This window comes from Stegastes partitus, unplaced genomic scaffold (assembly GCF_000690725.1).
Source record: "Stegastes partitus isolate 25-593 unplaced genomic scaffold, Stegastes_partitus-1.0.2 Scaffold787, whole genome shotgun sequence".
Classification (NCBI taxonomy): Eukaryota; Metazoa; Chordata; class Actinopteri; family Pomacentridae; genus Stegastes; species Stegastes partitus.
Genome location: NW_007578518.1, coordinates 249,332 through 263,754, shown reverse-complemented (window position 1 = coordinate 263,754; position 14,423 = coordinate 249,332). Strand labels below are relative to the sequence as shown.

Below are 14,423 nucleotides of genomic sequence, written 5' to 3'. Positions count from 1 at the left end.
GAATATGGCCTCATTATGAACTCCAAAGAGAAACGTGGGGATACCCTATAGAATAAGAGCAGCCTTATTACGCACTCACATCATTAACTTTTATAGTTACGGTTAACTTTTACTGTGAATTTTCTTTAACAAAGTTAGATTTGGCCACAGCAAAGGCTATCAAAGGTTGTTGTTAATTTTCTTCCTTCCACACCAGCCCGTTATTTGGGAGTTGCCCTATCGACTGTTTCTCTCCTTCCCTATAGGTCTGCAGAGAAAAACCTCAGTTTCCTCTCTTTTTTTTTTTCTTACATTCGGCTCTGTGAATAAGTCAGAATAGAAATGCAGTGAAAGTGAAGGGGTGGGGTGGAGGGGAGAGAGAAGAAAGAAAGAAAGAAAAAAAAGCAGTTGCATGGCTGTGATTTTTAGATGGGGGCCTCTGGCAGAGGCTACCTCCAGCCTGCGGAGGGGAAGAGTGCAGAGTGAGAAGCCCACTGCAGGACTCCTCTCTGGATCTCATTTTCACATAGCAGGGGTAGCATGGGGGCCTGAACATCATCCACGTGCAGGTGAGGGTGTATTCCAATGCACCAGAGTGGAGAGGGGGAAAGAAAGAGACACGGAACAGGTTAATATTCATCTGTTTAGTGTGTGTTTTATGACTGAAAGTGCACCTAAAAGGACGAGAAAAGAAAGCACAAAGGAAGAAAAAGTTGCAGAAGATGAATCATTCTTGACTGATATAATAAAAACAGGGGGTTGTTTGTATTTTTAATTTGAAAAAAATTACATATTTAGTCATAAATAACATGTAAATAGTTAGAGGGGGTTATTAATTATGATACATGTCATTTAAAAATCAATAAATAAATCATCCATGTGCGCGTACACTCGCTGTGCCATATTTTTACGCGTGCCATTACATGTCATATATGTCAAGTGCCACACAGAAAAAATGTCTTTCTGCTTAACCATTTCTACCAGAAGGGGGACCAGTCCGTCTGCCGTAGACGGAGAGTGGCCGACGGCGAGCTGAGGCAGAGGAGACGCCAGGGTGAGCAAGCCGACTTTGGGTTTAGAGTTCGACTCCGGATCCGGGGACCAGCAGATCCAGCAATCCGCATCTTGCCATGATCCCTAGGATTTTAATCATGCCTCTCTGTCTGTGTGTGAGTGCAGGCAGGCTGACAATGATTTCCTCAGTGATTACGTACAGAGCGAGTCCCTGCGGGGTAGGGGCCCCCTCTGGAGCCATCCTGATGGCTTTGGGGGCCTTGCTTCCATTTTCCATTATTATGTGGACTACCGGAGCGACAGCGCAGTCCAAGACCTTGCAGGTTTGTGATGAGGAGGGAGCTTCCATCTTCTCTCTGCTTCTTCATCCTCTTTTAAGAGCAATTTAGACGTAGACTTAGATCAGATTCCGAACCTAATTCATGATTAGCTGACTGGAGTGAGAAAAAGGAAGAGTCTGCAATAGTTTTGATGCTGTTAGGTGGATATGAAGTGAAAAGTGTTATTATCATTTTTCCTCCTTTTTTTTTTTTTTTTTTTTTTTTTTTTTTTTTTTTTTTTTTTTTTTTTTTGCACTCTCACAGGAGGCGTTTTGCTGATGTCTTTCTCACGCGGATGCATTTGAGATGAGAAGCGAAAGGCAATTATTCCGCTTTTATTTCTAAACGAAACACATCATGCCTACACGCGTGTGTGTTTTCCCGGAGAATGGACGCGCATGACGGGATTACTGTATTCTCACACTTTTCCCCGACACCCAGCTCAACTAAATAGAGTCGCCTATATACTCGATCGGGCTAATTGGATTTTATAACATCCACCTACTCATCACAAAATAACAGCAAAAACTCGTGTTGAGACCGCGCCGCCGGGGCTAACTTGCACCTTTCTGTAATGGTAAAAAGGCAGCCGCGGTTTTGGTCAGTGAAATTTAGAAAGACTACACCTTTAGACTATCCCGTCCTACACCAAATTGTCAGACAGAAACTGAGCAACTTCAGCGTTTTTTCTGTAGGATGTCGCGCCGCAAGCAAGCTAAACCAAGATCACTGAAAGGTAAGTGACAAGCCTGTGTTTGGTGGCTCTCAAAACATTTTTCTTTTTGGGGTATTTTTTTAAAAAGAGGATGACAATATTAGCGTGAAGTGAAACGCTCCTGAAATGTAACTGTCTCCCTTGATTTTTTTCTTTTTCTCTTTTTTACGCATTTTCCAAGTGTTCTTCCTGTAAATGTTGCGCATGAGATCGACTGCATATACGTACTTGGCACCGAAGGAGTAGGGAGAGAGAGAGAGAGAGAGGGGGATATAAAAAAAACAAAACACACACACAAGCTGATCGGCTGTGATTGTAACTGGACTGGTAGTTGGAGTGTAAAAAGGCAAAAAGGGGATGTGGAGAAAAATCGGAGAGCAACAGTGCAGCGCGACGCTGGCGAACACATCTGGATGTGTTAAAGACGCTCCTGGTCGGAACTTAAGCCGTCTGATGGAATGGGGTGCAGAGTCACGTGACCCCCCCTGTCTGAGAAACTAAGGAGGAAACATTTTATATGTTGGGTTGTGTGTGTGGGGGGCGGAGGGGGCTCAGGGAGGTGCTGTGGTGCGTCTGGATGCATGCATGAGTTGGGAGAAATTAGTATAGTTGAGCACTAATTGGATATTTTCATTTTGAAAAAGTTGTCAACATCTGGATTCACCAGCTCAGAGCTTTAAAAACACCTGAAAGAAAATAAATAAAAAAGAATCCCACCACAGCATGCAGGTATATAGATAACAGACAACATATGTGACTTTTTTTTTCTTTTTTTGTTGCTACTTTTCCTCTTTAAAGAAAAGATTGCAGGTAATTCGAGCCACCTTTCTCCTCACATGTGTGTGAGAAAAAGGGGGAGGGAGGGAAAGAAAATAGAGACAGAAAGAGAGCAACACACACACTGACACACTCACATATAGAGATATATTCACACATTACTTTTTTTTTTCTTCTTCTTCTTTTAGTGGGGGAGCTGCTGGGTTTTTGGAGGTTGAGCTCCAGTTCATCTGGCAGGCATTGTATTTTGCTCAGCAAATAATTGTCCACAATTTCACATTCCCAGCTTGTGGTCTGTGGACCCCTTTCTCTCTCCCCTCTCGTTCTCGGAAGTCTTCATCTCAAAGGAAGATTACATGGTCTGCGGTAGTACATTCATGCAGCCACCATTTTAAATCAATACCCAGGAGAGGGTGGAAATGTGAGTGCATGCACATCTTAAAAATTGTCACATTCTGTTTCCAGACTTGCACTGCTCTATTCACAGTAAACAGCTCTATACATAGATTTCCTATTTTCTCAGACCAGATTGGCATTGACAGGTTTTTTTGTTAGTCGGTGTGACATTTGCTATTCTCAAAAGACATATCACTTATATATAATCGTCTCCTGCCAGCATGCCTACATGCTACAAGTGTGTGTGTGTGTGTCAGTGTGTGTGTGTGTGTGTGCATTCAAAAGAACATCTGTTAGGATTTGTGTACATCTTATGTGTGCGACAGAGAGGGATGCAGAGTGAGCAAATCAGCATGCAAATGAAGTCAGAGTGATGACATTGTTTGTTTTGTTATTGTCACTAAAAATTTAAATTGGGAAAATGCGGTGCACAAAACATCGTGACTTTTATGTCTTCATTCCGACTGCTCGAGCGGAGCAAGAAATGCAGATACGTCATAGATATTTCCCTGTTTTGGATCAGACCCAGGGAAGGCCAGGCAGATGTTATTTATTGTTCTTTGTCTATCTCTTTCCTTGGGGACGGAGATACACTTATACAGATGTCCACAATAACTTTGCTTGTCATTTTTTTTTAAAATAGTTCCTTGACACTGCGTTCTTCCTCATTGTTTGCAGGAGATGGGAACAGTCGCTTCACGTGTCGACTTTTCCCCAGTTTTTCAAAAAGCGGTATCTCTAAATTAGTGTGTCTTCTTGCATGCGTGCACACACACGTGTGAGTCTGCGTGGCCCGTGCGTTTTCGTTTTTGCTTTTTTTCGAGGAGGAGAATGAGGTTTTCCAGAGTTTCACTTTTATTGGTTGTCTTCTGCTGACTTGAGGCAGTGGTCAATGTGGACGGTCCCATTTTTTTTTTATTTTTTTCCTCAGAAAGAACACTTTGTTCTGCGGAGGGGAGAATAAACAGAGGTGGCGATGGAACATGGAGGGAAGGTAGAGCGGGCATCATGTGCAGCGTTTGAGGGGGGACTTGTATGGATAGTATGGACGTGGAGTGCATGTAGAGGAGATGAGAAAATAATGCTGTGACAGTTGGCACTCTTTTTTCCCTTGTGTACCCCACCAACACACACCCACTTCCTCAGTATTGGCTGCTTGTGGGAGTCAGAGGTTATGTTTTTGGTCCCATCGAGGAAAAGGGCAACATTACAAGTCCCGTTTCAATTAAGTCTGAGAGACAGATCCGGCTACGTTATTGCTTGGGGGAATAAATGGCACAGGACGAGACCATACATCATTCGCTTATATGCAAACACTTCACCCCAGCCACTGACATTTACTCAATCCTGAGCCTTCTACATTTCTCAACTGTAGGCACATTGTAATTTTGTTTTGATGTGCAGAGGCTTTGGGTCAGCACATTGCCTCAGTCAGTGGTGAGCAGCGAGGAAGGAGGATCTCACTCCAAATCCGGCATGATGACTGCCACGTTGCCTGTCCTACAGTACTTCCTGAATAATGTGAGACTGAGTTGATATTTTCATTTGGAGCACAAATGACACTCTCAGGTCTCAGCACTGATGCGCTTATTGGCTGAGGAGGAAGTTTTCCAGGTCTGTCATTTGCATATATAAATATATTTTCTGCACCATTTACTTTAAGTATAGCAATTGTCATGAAATCAGGACTGTGTCATGTACACCTTAAATATTTCATGTTTTGGAGGAGAGGAAATTTGTCGCCACATGAGTGAAGTCTGGAGTATTTTTTTTTTTTTTTTGCTCGGCTGTACAGGAAGGGAAATATTATTTTACACTTTAAATATAAGCCTCAGACAACAAGTTGATTTATGAAACATGTGAAGCCCGTATTAAAAATAACGCCTCTGCAGACGTAAACAAATTAGACCTGAAGTTTTTATTTCCTCTCATGCCAGGGAGCTGTGAATGAAGCTGCTATTGAAATCTGACCTTTTGAGGAGGGAAAAAAAAAAACTCTGATCTATTTGTTGAATCCAAAGTTGTCATAATTCGAAGCTTTTCGTTTTCTTGAAAAGAAATGCGACCACGTTTGAGATGCGTAACCACTCCCCTTTCTCAGCCCTTCTAAGTGCCAGGCCTGTGTGTCAAAGTGTGATGGCAGCTTCAGGATTTTAATCAGAAAACGACTCAAAAACGTATTTTAAACGCAGGCTGTACGTTTCGTGTTAGATGCTGTGACGGTCTCTTTTTAATTTTAACAATTAAAAGCAGAAATGTACCTCATTCCTCTCTATTGTTTTTTTTTTTTCATCCCCCGTGAAAATGCCTATTAACAGTTGCGTCATTCTTAGTTTATAGGAAGCTGCAGTATTCCAGTCTGTTCACAATTAATGATCTGTGGCATAACACCCATTAACACTTTTCTAATGTGACACAAAAATATGGTTAGTATTATCATTAAGGAAATTATGATGGAGCCATGGAAAAATCCCATTAGCACGGCTGTCAGTGCTCTTGACATGCGGCTCAGTGTGTTGGACTGGGTGTCGCGGGAGCTGGCCGATATCTCTTCTTATTCCATGGCATGTGTCTCTCTTGTTGTCATGGATTGTCTGCCACATGGAGAAAGAGTTCTGATTCAGAGACAATGACTGATTTCCACTGCAAACGATACGTTGCTTTGCGTCTGTCTCCTGCGCCTGTACGAGTAGCGTTATTATTTGTTTTTTCATATTTTTTTTTTTTGTGGGGGGGAGGGAGACTGAATTTGCAATAATTGCATAATGAGATTATTCATTCATGACATTCTCATATTGCTCTATTTTTTTTTTGTTGTCGTCTTTCTTAGAATATGATTTGCTTACGCGACGTGGCCGATATATGAAGGATTACAAATATTATGCAACATGATTAACATGCTCCTCTATTGCAAATTATTTATGACACCAATCACCAGTTCAAATAATGCTCATTAAGAAAGTTATTCATGTGCAGTGTGTGTCCTCCTCCCTCCCTTCCCAGCCCTAATTGAGGAGGGTTGACCTCTTGACCCGAGCTAAATTGAGTTGTAGTCCCTGTGGCGAGCGTCTCCTTCTCGGTCAGTCAGGGCGGATTACACAGCCATTGTGTTCGGCACTGTATCGTCCAAGCTGGCTGTAACCAAGCAGATGAGTCACGCATATCCAGGAACACACTCAGGGCTTCTTCTTTTTTTTTTTTTTTCATGTCTGAGAAGTGCTGCGAGATACCCATGTACAGAGGCAAGACACACACACAAATGCGCGGCAGCTTTCATATGAAGGCACAGAAAAAGACGTGTACAGTATTTATGCACACGTGTTTGCACGCACATACACAATCCTCGCTGTGCTGCCTTACACAGCAGGAACTGATTTGATGGATTAGAAAAAAGTCCAGGCTGCTGTGAGTTTGTCATCTTTTTTTTATTCGTGTCTATTAAGTCATTCCTTGTACAGATGTGGTGTCTCATAGTCTGTGCATGTGTGGATTCGTTTTTTTAAAAATGTAGTTTAAGGGGTTGTTGTTGCTTTTTTTTTTTCCAACTTCTTTTTACTCCGTGTTTTGTTTTTGCGTCTTGTTTTGCTCTGTAGCAAATGAATTCATTCCTAAAAAATAAATAAAAAGTAAACATCCCATCCTGGGAATTGTCACTCACAATATAATGACAGTTACTCTTGGTTCGTTTTTTTCTGTGTGGCCAGTGTGTTAATTAGTGGCCTTTAATGCTGCGCCACTTGTTGTGGGATTATGTTTTTTTTTCCTGCTCCGCATTTTAAAAATCAAAGGAGCTGTGCTGAAATGGTCCCATGTGTGTTTGGTATTGTATCAACAAAACCTAGCAGCATGATTACAGTTTGTCACCGACTGAGTGATACACTGTACCTCGTCAAACATTAATTAACTGATAGCAGTGATGCATTTACAACGGTGTTGACTGAGCTGTATTCAGCTGAAGTCATTACGAGGTGATCACGAGCTTTGGAGTATATTAATTAAAACCGCCCGGCTATTTATATTTGTTCCGTTGCGATTGTTGATCAAATGTCCAGCCAGTGCGAGACATCATAGGAGTTTGCCCTTACTTGACAGCTTACCCTCTATGATTGCTTCTAGCTGGCTATTAATTATCTAGCAGACAGGTGCAAATGAGAACAGAACATGCACTGTGATGGAAGTTGTTTACTTTAAATGACAAAACTTTTAATAAGTTCACAGTGGTGACAAATCGTTGCTCAAACTGCTGTAATGTTTAAGTTCTTATGGCATTGTAAAATAGAATTTTCTGCCTGAACTCCCTCATCTCACCAACAGGGACGGTAATCAAAACAAAAACTCCAGCTCCCACCACCAATCTCTGATAGAACCATGGGGGATTTATTAGGACCCCCTATCTCTAGCCCATTTAAATGATCCTAGATGCAAGGCGCTCAACAGTGCTAGAGAAACTCATTAAACTCTCAGGGCGTCAGTCACTAAGGCCTCCTTTAGCAGGACAAGGTTTCTCTGTTGGCTGATGCGGTCCCGTTCGGCGGCTCTGGGGGATATACCTCCATGGTGTCCAACTATGTCTGTTCCATCACTTTTACTTGATTTAGCTAATTAATTGCCAGACCCATGACCGTTTGTTTAGCATATTTTCACTCTGCATCAGTTATAATTGTTACTGTGGGAAATGCTTCCGATTAGAGACGTTCTTATATGTACTCAATTTATTATTGGCATATGTTTACAAGTTTGTTCTGCGTCAGAGCTTCTCGTAGGAGTTCTGAGTTTTGGCTGGACGCGGCCTCGCTGCGAAACGCTCCGTCGTTTGCCGTCTTCGCAAGAAACTGCTCGACACTTTCCCTCTTCATTTTTCACCGAGGTTTGACACCCTGCTTGACACTGACTTGTGCTCCCCCGAGGAAAAGGCTTCTGCCACCATAGGATCCCACCTTAATTATGCAAAGTACAGGATATTTTGTGCGATTTTAAAAGTGCGCCAGTTTCTGCTTTGGCAGTCACTGCCACACTCCCCTACTGGGAGGTCCTGTCAGACTCCCCCCTTCCTCTTTGCCCAGGAAAATGAAAGACTAGAAAGAAAAGACATAATGGAGAATGCATTTCAACTGCAGGGGTGGAACGCAGAGGCGTAAGAAGTCCTCAGTGAGACCCTCATTTTACATGGAACAGGTGGGAGACTCTTTTGTTCTCTTCCCGCTGTTAAAATCCATTTCATTTCTTGTACTTGACATGCCACAAGGAAGTCTCACCAGTTCCAAAAAGGCTCCAATGTAAAAGGTTCCTACCTTTTACTAAACACAAGTCATGTCTTTCAAGGCCGGTGCTGTTGTCAAAAAAAAAAAAGTCAAAAGTGGTTTAGTTGCCATGCACCTAATGAGCAGATCTGAGTGCCGATCAAGCCGTCACTGTTTTGTCACCCAGCCTGTTAAAGAGCAAAAGCACTTTGCAGCTGCTTTGCCTGATGACACATTCAGGGAAAATACATACATACGTACACACACATGTATATATGTATGTATGACTCAAAGTTTTGCATTTAACTTTGGATCACAGTCAGGTTTTTAGAAGATCCATATTCACACAGGAATCTACAAATCTCCTTTTTGATGCCGTCTAATTTAGCTAACCAGCGCACTGTACAACCTCCTCACTAACGTAGTCATCAAGGTGTTTTTTACTTGGTCACTGTTGATGTTGGGAGGATGTTTCATGGGAGACGTTCATAATTCATCACGTCATTACCCAGTCCAATATGTTATTTACGTGGGTGGTTGTTTGCCTTGTTGCCAAACCTCATACATATGAAAGGCTTGTGCGGATTCCCAAACCGCAGGTTGAGCTGTCGAAAAAGCTGCTGAAATCTCTTGGAGTTTCCATATAGAAAATCTCAATAGTAAATAATAAAAAAGAAGGAAATCTCAATGTGTCTAACTTGTTTTTTCACTGTTAACTGTTTCTTTCCCTCCATTTCTTCCCCCCTCTCTCTTTCTGGCAGTAGAAGACAATGTGACAGAGGACCAGCACAGTCCTGGGCAGACTGCCATTCCAAGCGGTAATGCTCCATTTCATATTTCATCATTTTCGGCTGGAAAGTGGATCATGTGTCTGTATATGTGTGTGTGTGTGCGTCTGTCTGTAAAATCTTTGTTGGGACCAGAATGATATAAAGTATGCGTTTCCTGTTTTTGAGGTTTTGATACTGTAAACTGCATGGTGTTCAGAGGAGAAGGACGGAGTGGTGGCGCGACTCTTTTTCCTTTTTGTTTGTGTGCATGCATTCAGGTGTGCTTATAGCCGTCCTTGTGTTCTTGTGTGTTCTTGCCGAGGTGTTTTTTTTCCTCCACTCTTTGTTTCCCAGCCCTCTGTATGATGTAGAATAGAGCCACGCAGATGAATGTGTCCTGTCTCCACGCGTGCCATTCACAGTGGCCCTCCAGGAACAGAGCGGTAATTCAGGTCAGGCTAGCAGAAAGCCCCCTATGAATGAAGCCTGCTCCTGATGCACCACACTGTATATTTTCATTTCATTTGTCTCTGGTAAAGGTTAAGTCTCAGGCGTGGTTATTTTAAACCCGATATGGATGGTTTTGCCCAGCAGGCTGGGGACCCTGGGTACTCCTAGGCTGCCACATTAGTCCAGCATTTACCCATGGCTTTCTGAAATACAGGAGCTGCATGCACCGCTGCGAAACATCCCTTTGGTTTCTTATTGGTACGGTATTTTTTGATCTCTGCAAACCTCGGTATCTTACAGGTATTTAAGGGTGCGTTTGAGATTCTCAAACCGTGCCGTGTTTAGACAGAAGCAGGTCAGATATCTCGCTTTGCGCAACACGTCTTTCCCTCTCGATTGACCAGCAAACTTTTTAAAACGTTTTTGTTTATCCACCAAAAAGCAATATTTACATCTGCTGCTCTAATATGTATTGATAAGAATTGGTGGGTTGGTTCTGTGAGAGGAAAAAGGAAAGAAAAAAAAACTGCCTCCTTAGCCCTTCTAACCCCAGCTCAAGGGATGAGGGACTGGGCATAAGAGGCAGACTTGCCTCGGAGACCTCCTGTCATCCAGAGCCAAAGCAGAGCTAATGAGTGTGCCTGATTACAACGACCCCCTCAGACACACGAATCTCCCCTCTCCCCATCCCTCCACCACCTCCATCTCCAGAGTGAGGGGAGACAGCCGCCACATGATCGATGTCTGCCTGTGGAGAAATCAGGAGGGCGCACAAATTAATTTCTCACTTTCCTCATTTGACTTCGTCTGACTGATTTATTTTTTAACCCCCTCTCAGGATGCGGCGTGACGAACGGTCAATAAGAGAGAGAGAGAGAGGAGTTGTTTGTGGTGGTAAACTTTTGCCACGTTTCACCCTCGCCGATTTGTCACCTCCGACCTTTTCGAGTGTTTCGGGTGAAGATGACAGCGGCGGCGGCGATTCATCCTTGCGGTTAAACCACAAGCCCTTATAACGCGAGATTAGAAAAGGCAGTGGAAAAAAAAAAAAAGCTTACCTGATTTCCATGCATTTGCCAATTTGATGGACAGGGCCACAATAGCCATTAGACTTCTGACAAGCTAAGGGCTTAATCAGACGTGGTGTCAAGATCTGCCTCATAAGTAGACCCCCAGTCGTGCTCTTCTGTGACTCTGCGAGCATTCTGCAGGCCCTGCATCCTGTTTCTCATTCATGTTTGATATGTAGCAGAGGCAAAGGAGAAATGCTAACAAAAGAGGCCCTCTAAAAGATAGACAGTATTATGCATAGTATAGAGGGGCAGGAACAGTGTGATATCTGAGATTTAATGAGGCAGTGCGCTTTTTTACCCAGAGAGTCTGGAGCAGGCTTAAGATCTGCAGCTTGGCTTTACCACTGCGCTGCCTGTGTGTAATTATAACCACATGCTCAGTGCTTTTTCTTCTTCTTCTTCTTTTTTTATATATATATATACATCCCTTTCTTTTTTCTCTCTTTCTCTCTCTCTTTTTTTTTTTTTTTTGCTCTCGGCTATGTCAGATCGAGGCTGTTTTTTTTGGAAGTCTGTGTCAGCTATGTCAAAGTGGAGTGGACTGAGGCAAATAGAAGAGTTACAGAGATCTGAAGGGGCGTCTGGGTGGCAAGGTGCTGTAGCGTAGAGCAGTGCAGCGTGGTGGTGGTGCTGCTGGTGCTGGTGGTGGTGCGGCGGCGGCGGCAGCGTCTGAGGCTCTGGCTCTGGCGGAGGTTGAGGCTGTCCACAGATCAATGTACTGCAGGGCTCACTACAGCAGGAAGAGGAAAGGACTCTTTCACTCCACCACTTCAGAAAATCATATTCTCTATTATTCATTTCCTTTGATGTTTTACTGCACTAATGGCATAGCAAGGCGCTCCGTTCAATATTATCACTCCCTGCGAGAGAGCGAGTAAGACAGGGCGAGCGGGAGAGAAAGAGCATTTGGTATGTTCAAATGTTGTTTCTCATTCAGCCGCTTTGATTTCCATTCTTCTTTTGTGCGCTCGTTGTCTTTTTCCGGTGCCGAGATTTTAATGGTGGATGATGCCGTCTGTATACCTGTGATTACATGTGCTGCTTCCTTCATGTACTGCTCTCCGTGTTGTGTTCAGTGTTTGTTCTTACTCCTCCTATAATTGTTTGGCACCTTTTTTCCCTCTCTCTCTCTCTCTCCTCGTGCTGCTCTTATCCTCATCTCAGCATGCATCATAAAATTTTCATAAATTTACCGCATGTTTATTTGTAATATATAACAAGGCGCGAAAAGATTTTCTGTCAGCGCGCCACTTTGAGATTGTGATGGTGTTTAGCGCCGTATAAGAGCAGTGGCTTTTTGACAAACACCTCTGCCAATTTACTCTCAAATTTCAAACACGTCAAATTATTAAACAGCAATTAGTCCCTAATACGAATCCGGAGGACACGGAGCAGATGAATTGCACGCACCGACCATATGAACACAGACTCCCCCCATGTAAAATCTTGATGATCGTTAACAATCTGGCAAGTGTCAAGCTCGCAGCCTCGACGTCGGATCATGACATTCTTTAATGATGGGGGATCAGTGGATGTGACGGTTTAAGTGGAGAGCCCCCAAATCCCATCCACACAGAGGAGGATACACTTGGAGGCACATGTGGCATTAGAATGTAGTGTGACCTATATATGGTGGGTGCTCTGCAAAAGTTTTAGATTTTTAAATAATGAGGTGCCGGCAAGCGTGTGAAGGTTATTCAATCTTAATGTCCTCCTATTTCTGACAGCCTCCCTCACTCTGATAAAGGAGCGCGCTCACCTTTGATCAGGCCTGCCGACACGTGTAGACAGAAGCTGCTCGCTGGTTAAAATAAATTCTTAATTCGAACTTGGGGGTGGGTGGTTGTAGGGGTGGAGGGGAGGGGAGAGGAGGAGGAGGGGGGCATCGTAAGATCAGGATCTCTGGAAAATGATGGGGAAATGAGGAGATGGGTGCGCTGGTAATGATGTTTTTGACACCAAGTTCTTTCAATTGCACAAAAGGCGGCTCCATCAGGGTTCAGCCTGATGGAGCTCGACATACTGTATCTACAGGCAAGTAAGAACGTAGCCCTCAGTGATTTCCTACTTTTTTTTTTTTTAACGTTGAATTGAATTCCGGTTAAAAACACTGACATCCGTTGCTTTTAAAAAATGTACTCACAACAACTTTTCTCGCTCTCTCTCTCTTTTTTTTTCTCGCATTAAACGCGCTCAATGCTGCGTTTGATTCTTTTAGCTTAAGGTTAGACGGAAAAATCTCCAGTGAGGTTAAAGGCGGGATTCGAGAGTTAACTCTTTGTGTTAAAATCACATCGAGTTGCGGGCTCGGCCACACTCTTAACTTTATCTATTATTTCCCCTCCCCTCTATTATTCCTGTGTGTTCGTTGCCCTTCCTCTCTCCCTGTGGTCAGTGTCTCCACCTGTCTCAGTGTGTGGGCCAGACAGTGGGGGATGAGTGTAGGCTTCCCTGCTAGGGACCACGGGTCCCTGGTGGGGCTAATGGAGCAGAGAAGAGAATATCAATTAAAAGGTTATAAATATTTAAGAGGAGAAATATTCAATAATATAAGGGTGGGGGGTCCAAGAGACTCTTCAACTCACAAGATGAAAGTTGTGCCATGATAAATGTCACCAGGCACCGTAAGAGACCATAAGTGTGCGCGTGATGGATGGATCTGGACTCGGACGGATATTGCGCGGCCCTAAAGATGTCAATCACCATTCAGATATCCCGTGTTTTATTAGCACGGTATTAATGTGCTTTTGCTACAATAAAGATGGAAAATTCCGCCTCCTTATGAATAATCTTCCAGCTACGATCGTGTTGCTTTGAGCTGCCCTTATCAGAGCACGGATCAGTGCAGCGTCGCTCTTCCCTCCCCAACCTTCTCCACCAACAAGCCGATCATCAACATTAAGAAGCTCGGTAGGCTTGATGAAAAAAACTCTCAATATGTTGCACATCTTCCCTCCGATATTCCACATGTGATTGTCAGCCATTCCAAGCATGCTGGTATTGATCTGCTGTCCAGCCTGTAGAGACTGGTAGAAGAGGATGTCCTGATCTGATGGATTACTGTATGAGGCCCAGAGGCACAGGAACCTCAGTATTGATGTGGCTCTTTAATCCCAGGGTTGGACGTGACCTTGCCATGTCAAAACCCCCCACTCCTACTTTCCAAACCGCTACTCCTTCCCCAAACGTAGAAGGTTTACACTTCTAGCGGCGCATCACAGCGGTGCACCGGAGGTCACTCGGCTCGACCGAGCGCGCTGACCCGGCCTGGATTCACTGGAACTTGTAGCTGAAAACTTGTCACCTAAAACAAGAGAAAACACAGGAGTGAGGATCAAACATGCACGAAGCTCTTTAGGTTCTGACCAGATTGTATTGAAGAATAATACGAGAACTTAATGTGGAAAATAGCTTAAATGCAGCTGCACTGAGGTTTCTGATTTTTCACATTAAACGTAAAATGCTTAAATGTAGCCATCAGTTGTTTTCTCTGACAGTACCAAGCTGTAATATTAGAGAAATTAATGATTCATGAAGGCCTTTGGAAAAAAAAAAAAAACATAAAATCAAAGTCTTAACCTCCTCCACAGACACCCTGTAAAAAAAGACATGAAGTGTTCACATTTCAGTGCATATTGTGAATTCTGTGTCTGTGTGTGTGGATGAATCATAAGTCTATATTGTGTGGC

At 43.4% G+C, this 14,423-nt stretch overlaps 1 protein-coding gene across 2 annotated transcripts in view; it reads left to right on the top strand.

The window, feature by feature from the left end:
- Positions 1-1,323: 1,323 nt before the first annotated feature.
- The window catches only part of LOC103364860 (zinc finger protein 521), an 89,463-nt gene continuing 76,363 nt past the window's right edge, over positions 1,324-14,423 (top strand). The window contains exons 1-2 of one of the 2 annotated variants that reach the window (XM_008292136.1): positions 1,324-2,049; positions 9,206-9,259. In XM_008292136.1, coding sequence (XP_008290358.1) covers positions 2,010-2,049; positions 9,206-9,259 — 94 coding nt within the window. In that variant the 5' untranslated portion in view covers positions 1,324-2,009. Of the gene's footprint in view, positions 2,050-9,202; positions 9,260-14,423 lie in introns of both variants that reach the window. The other variant, XM_008292135.1, reaches the window with a different exon arrangement.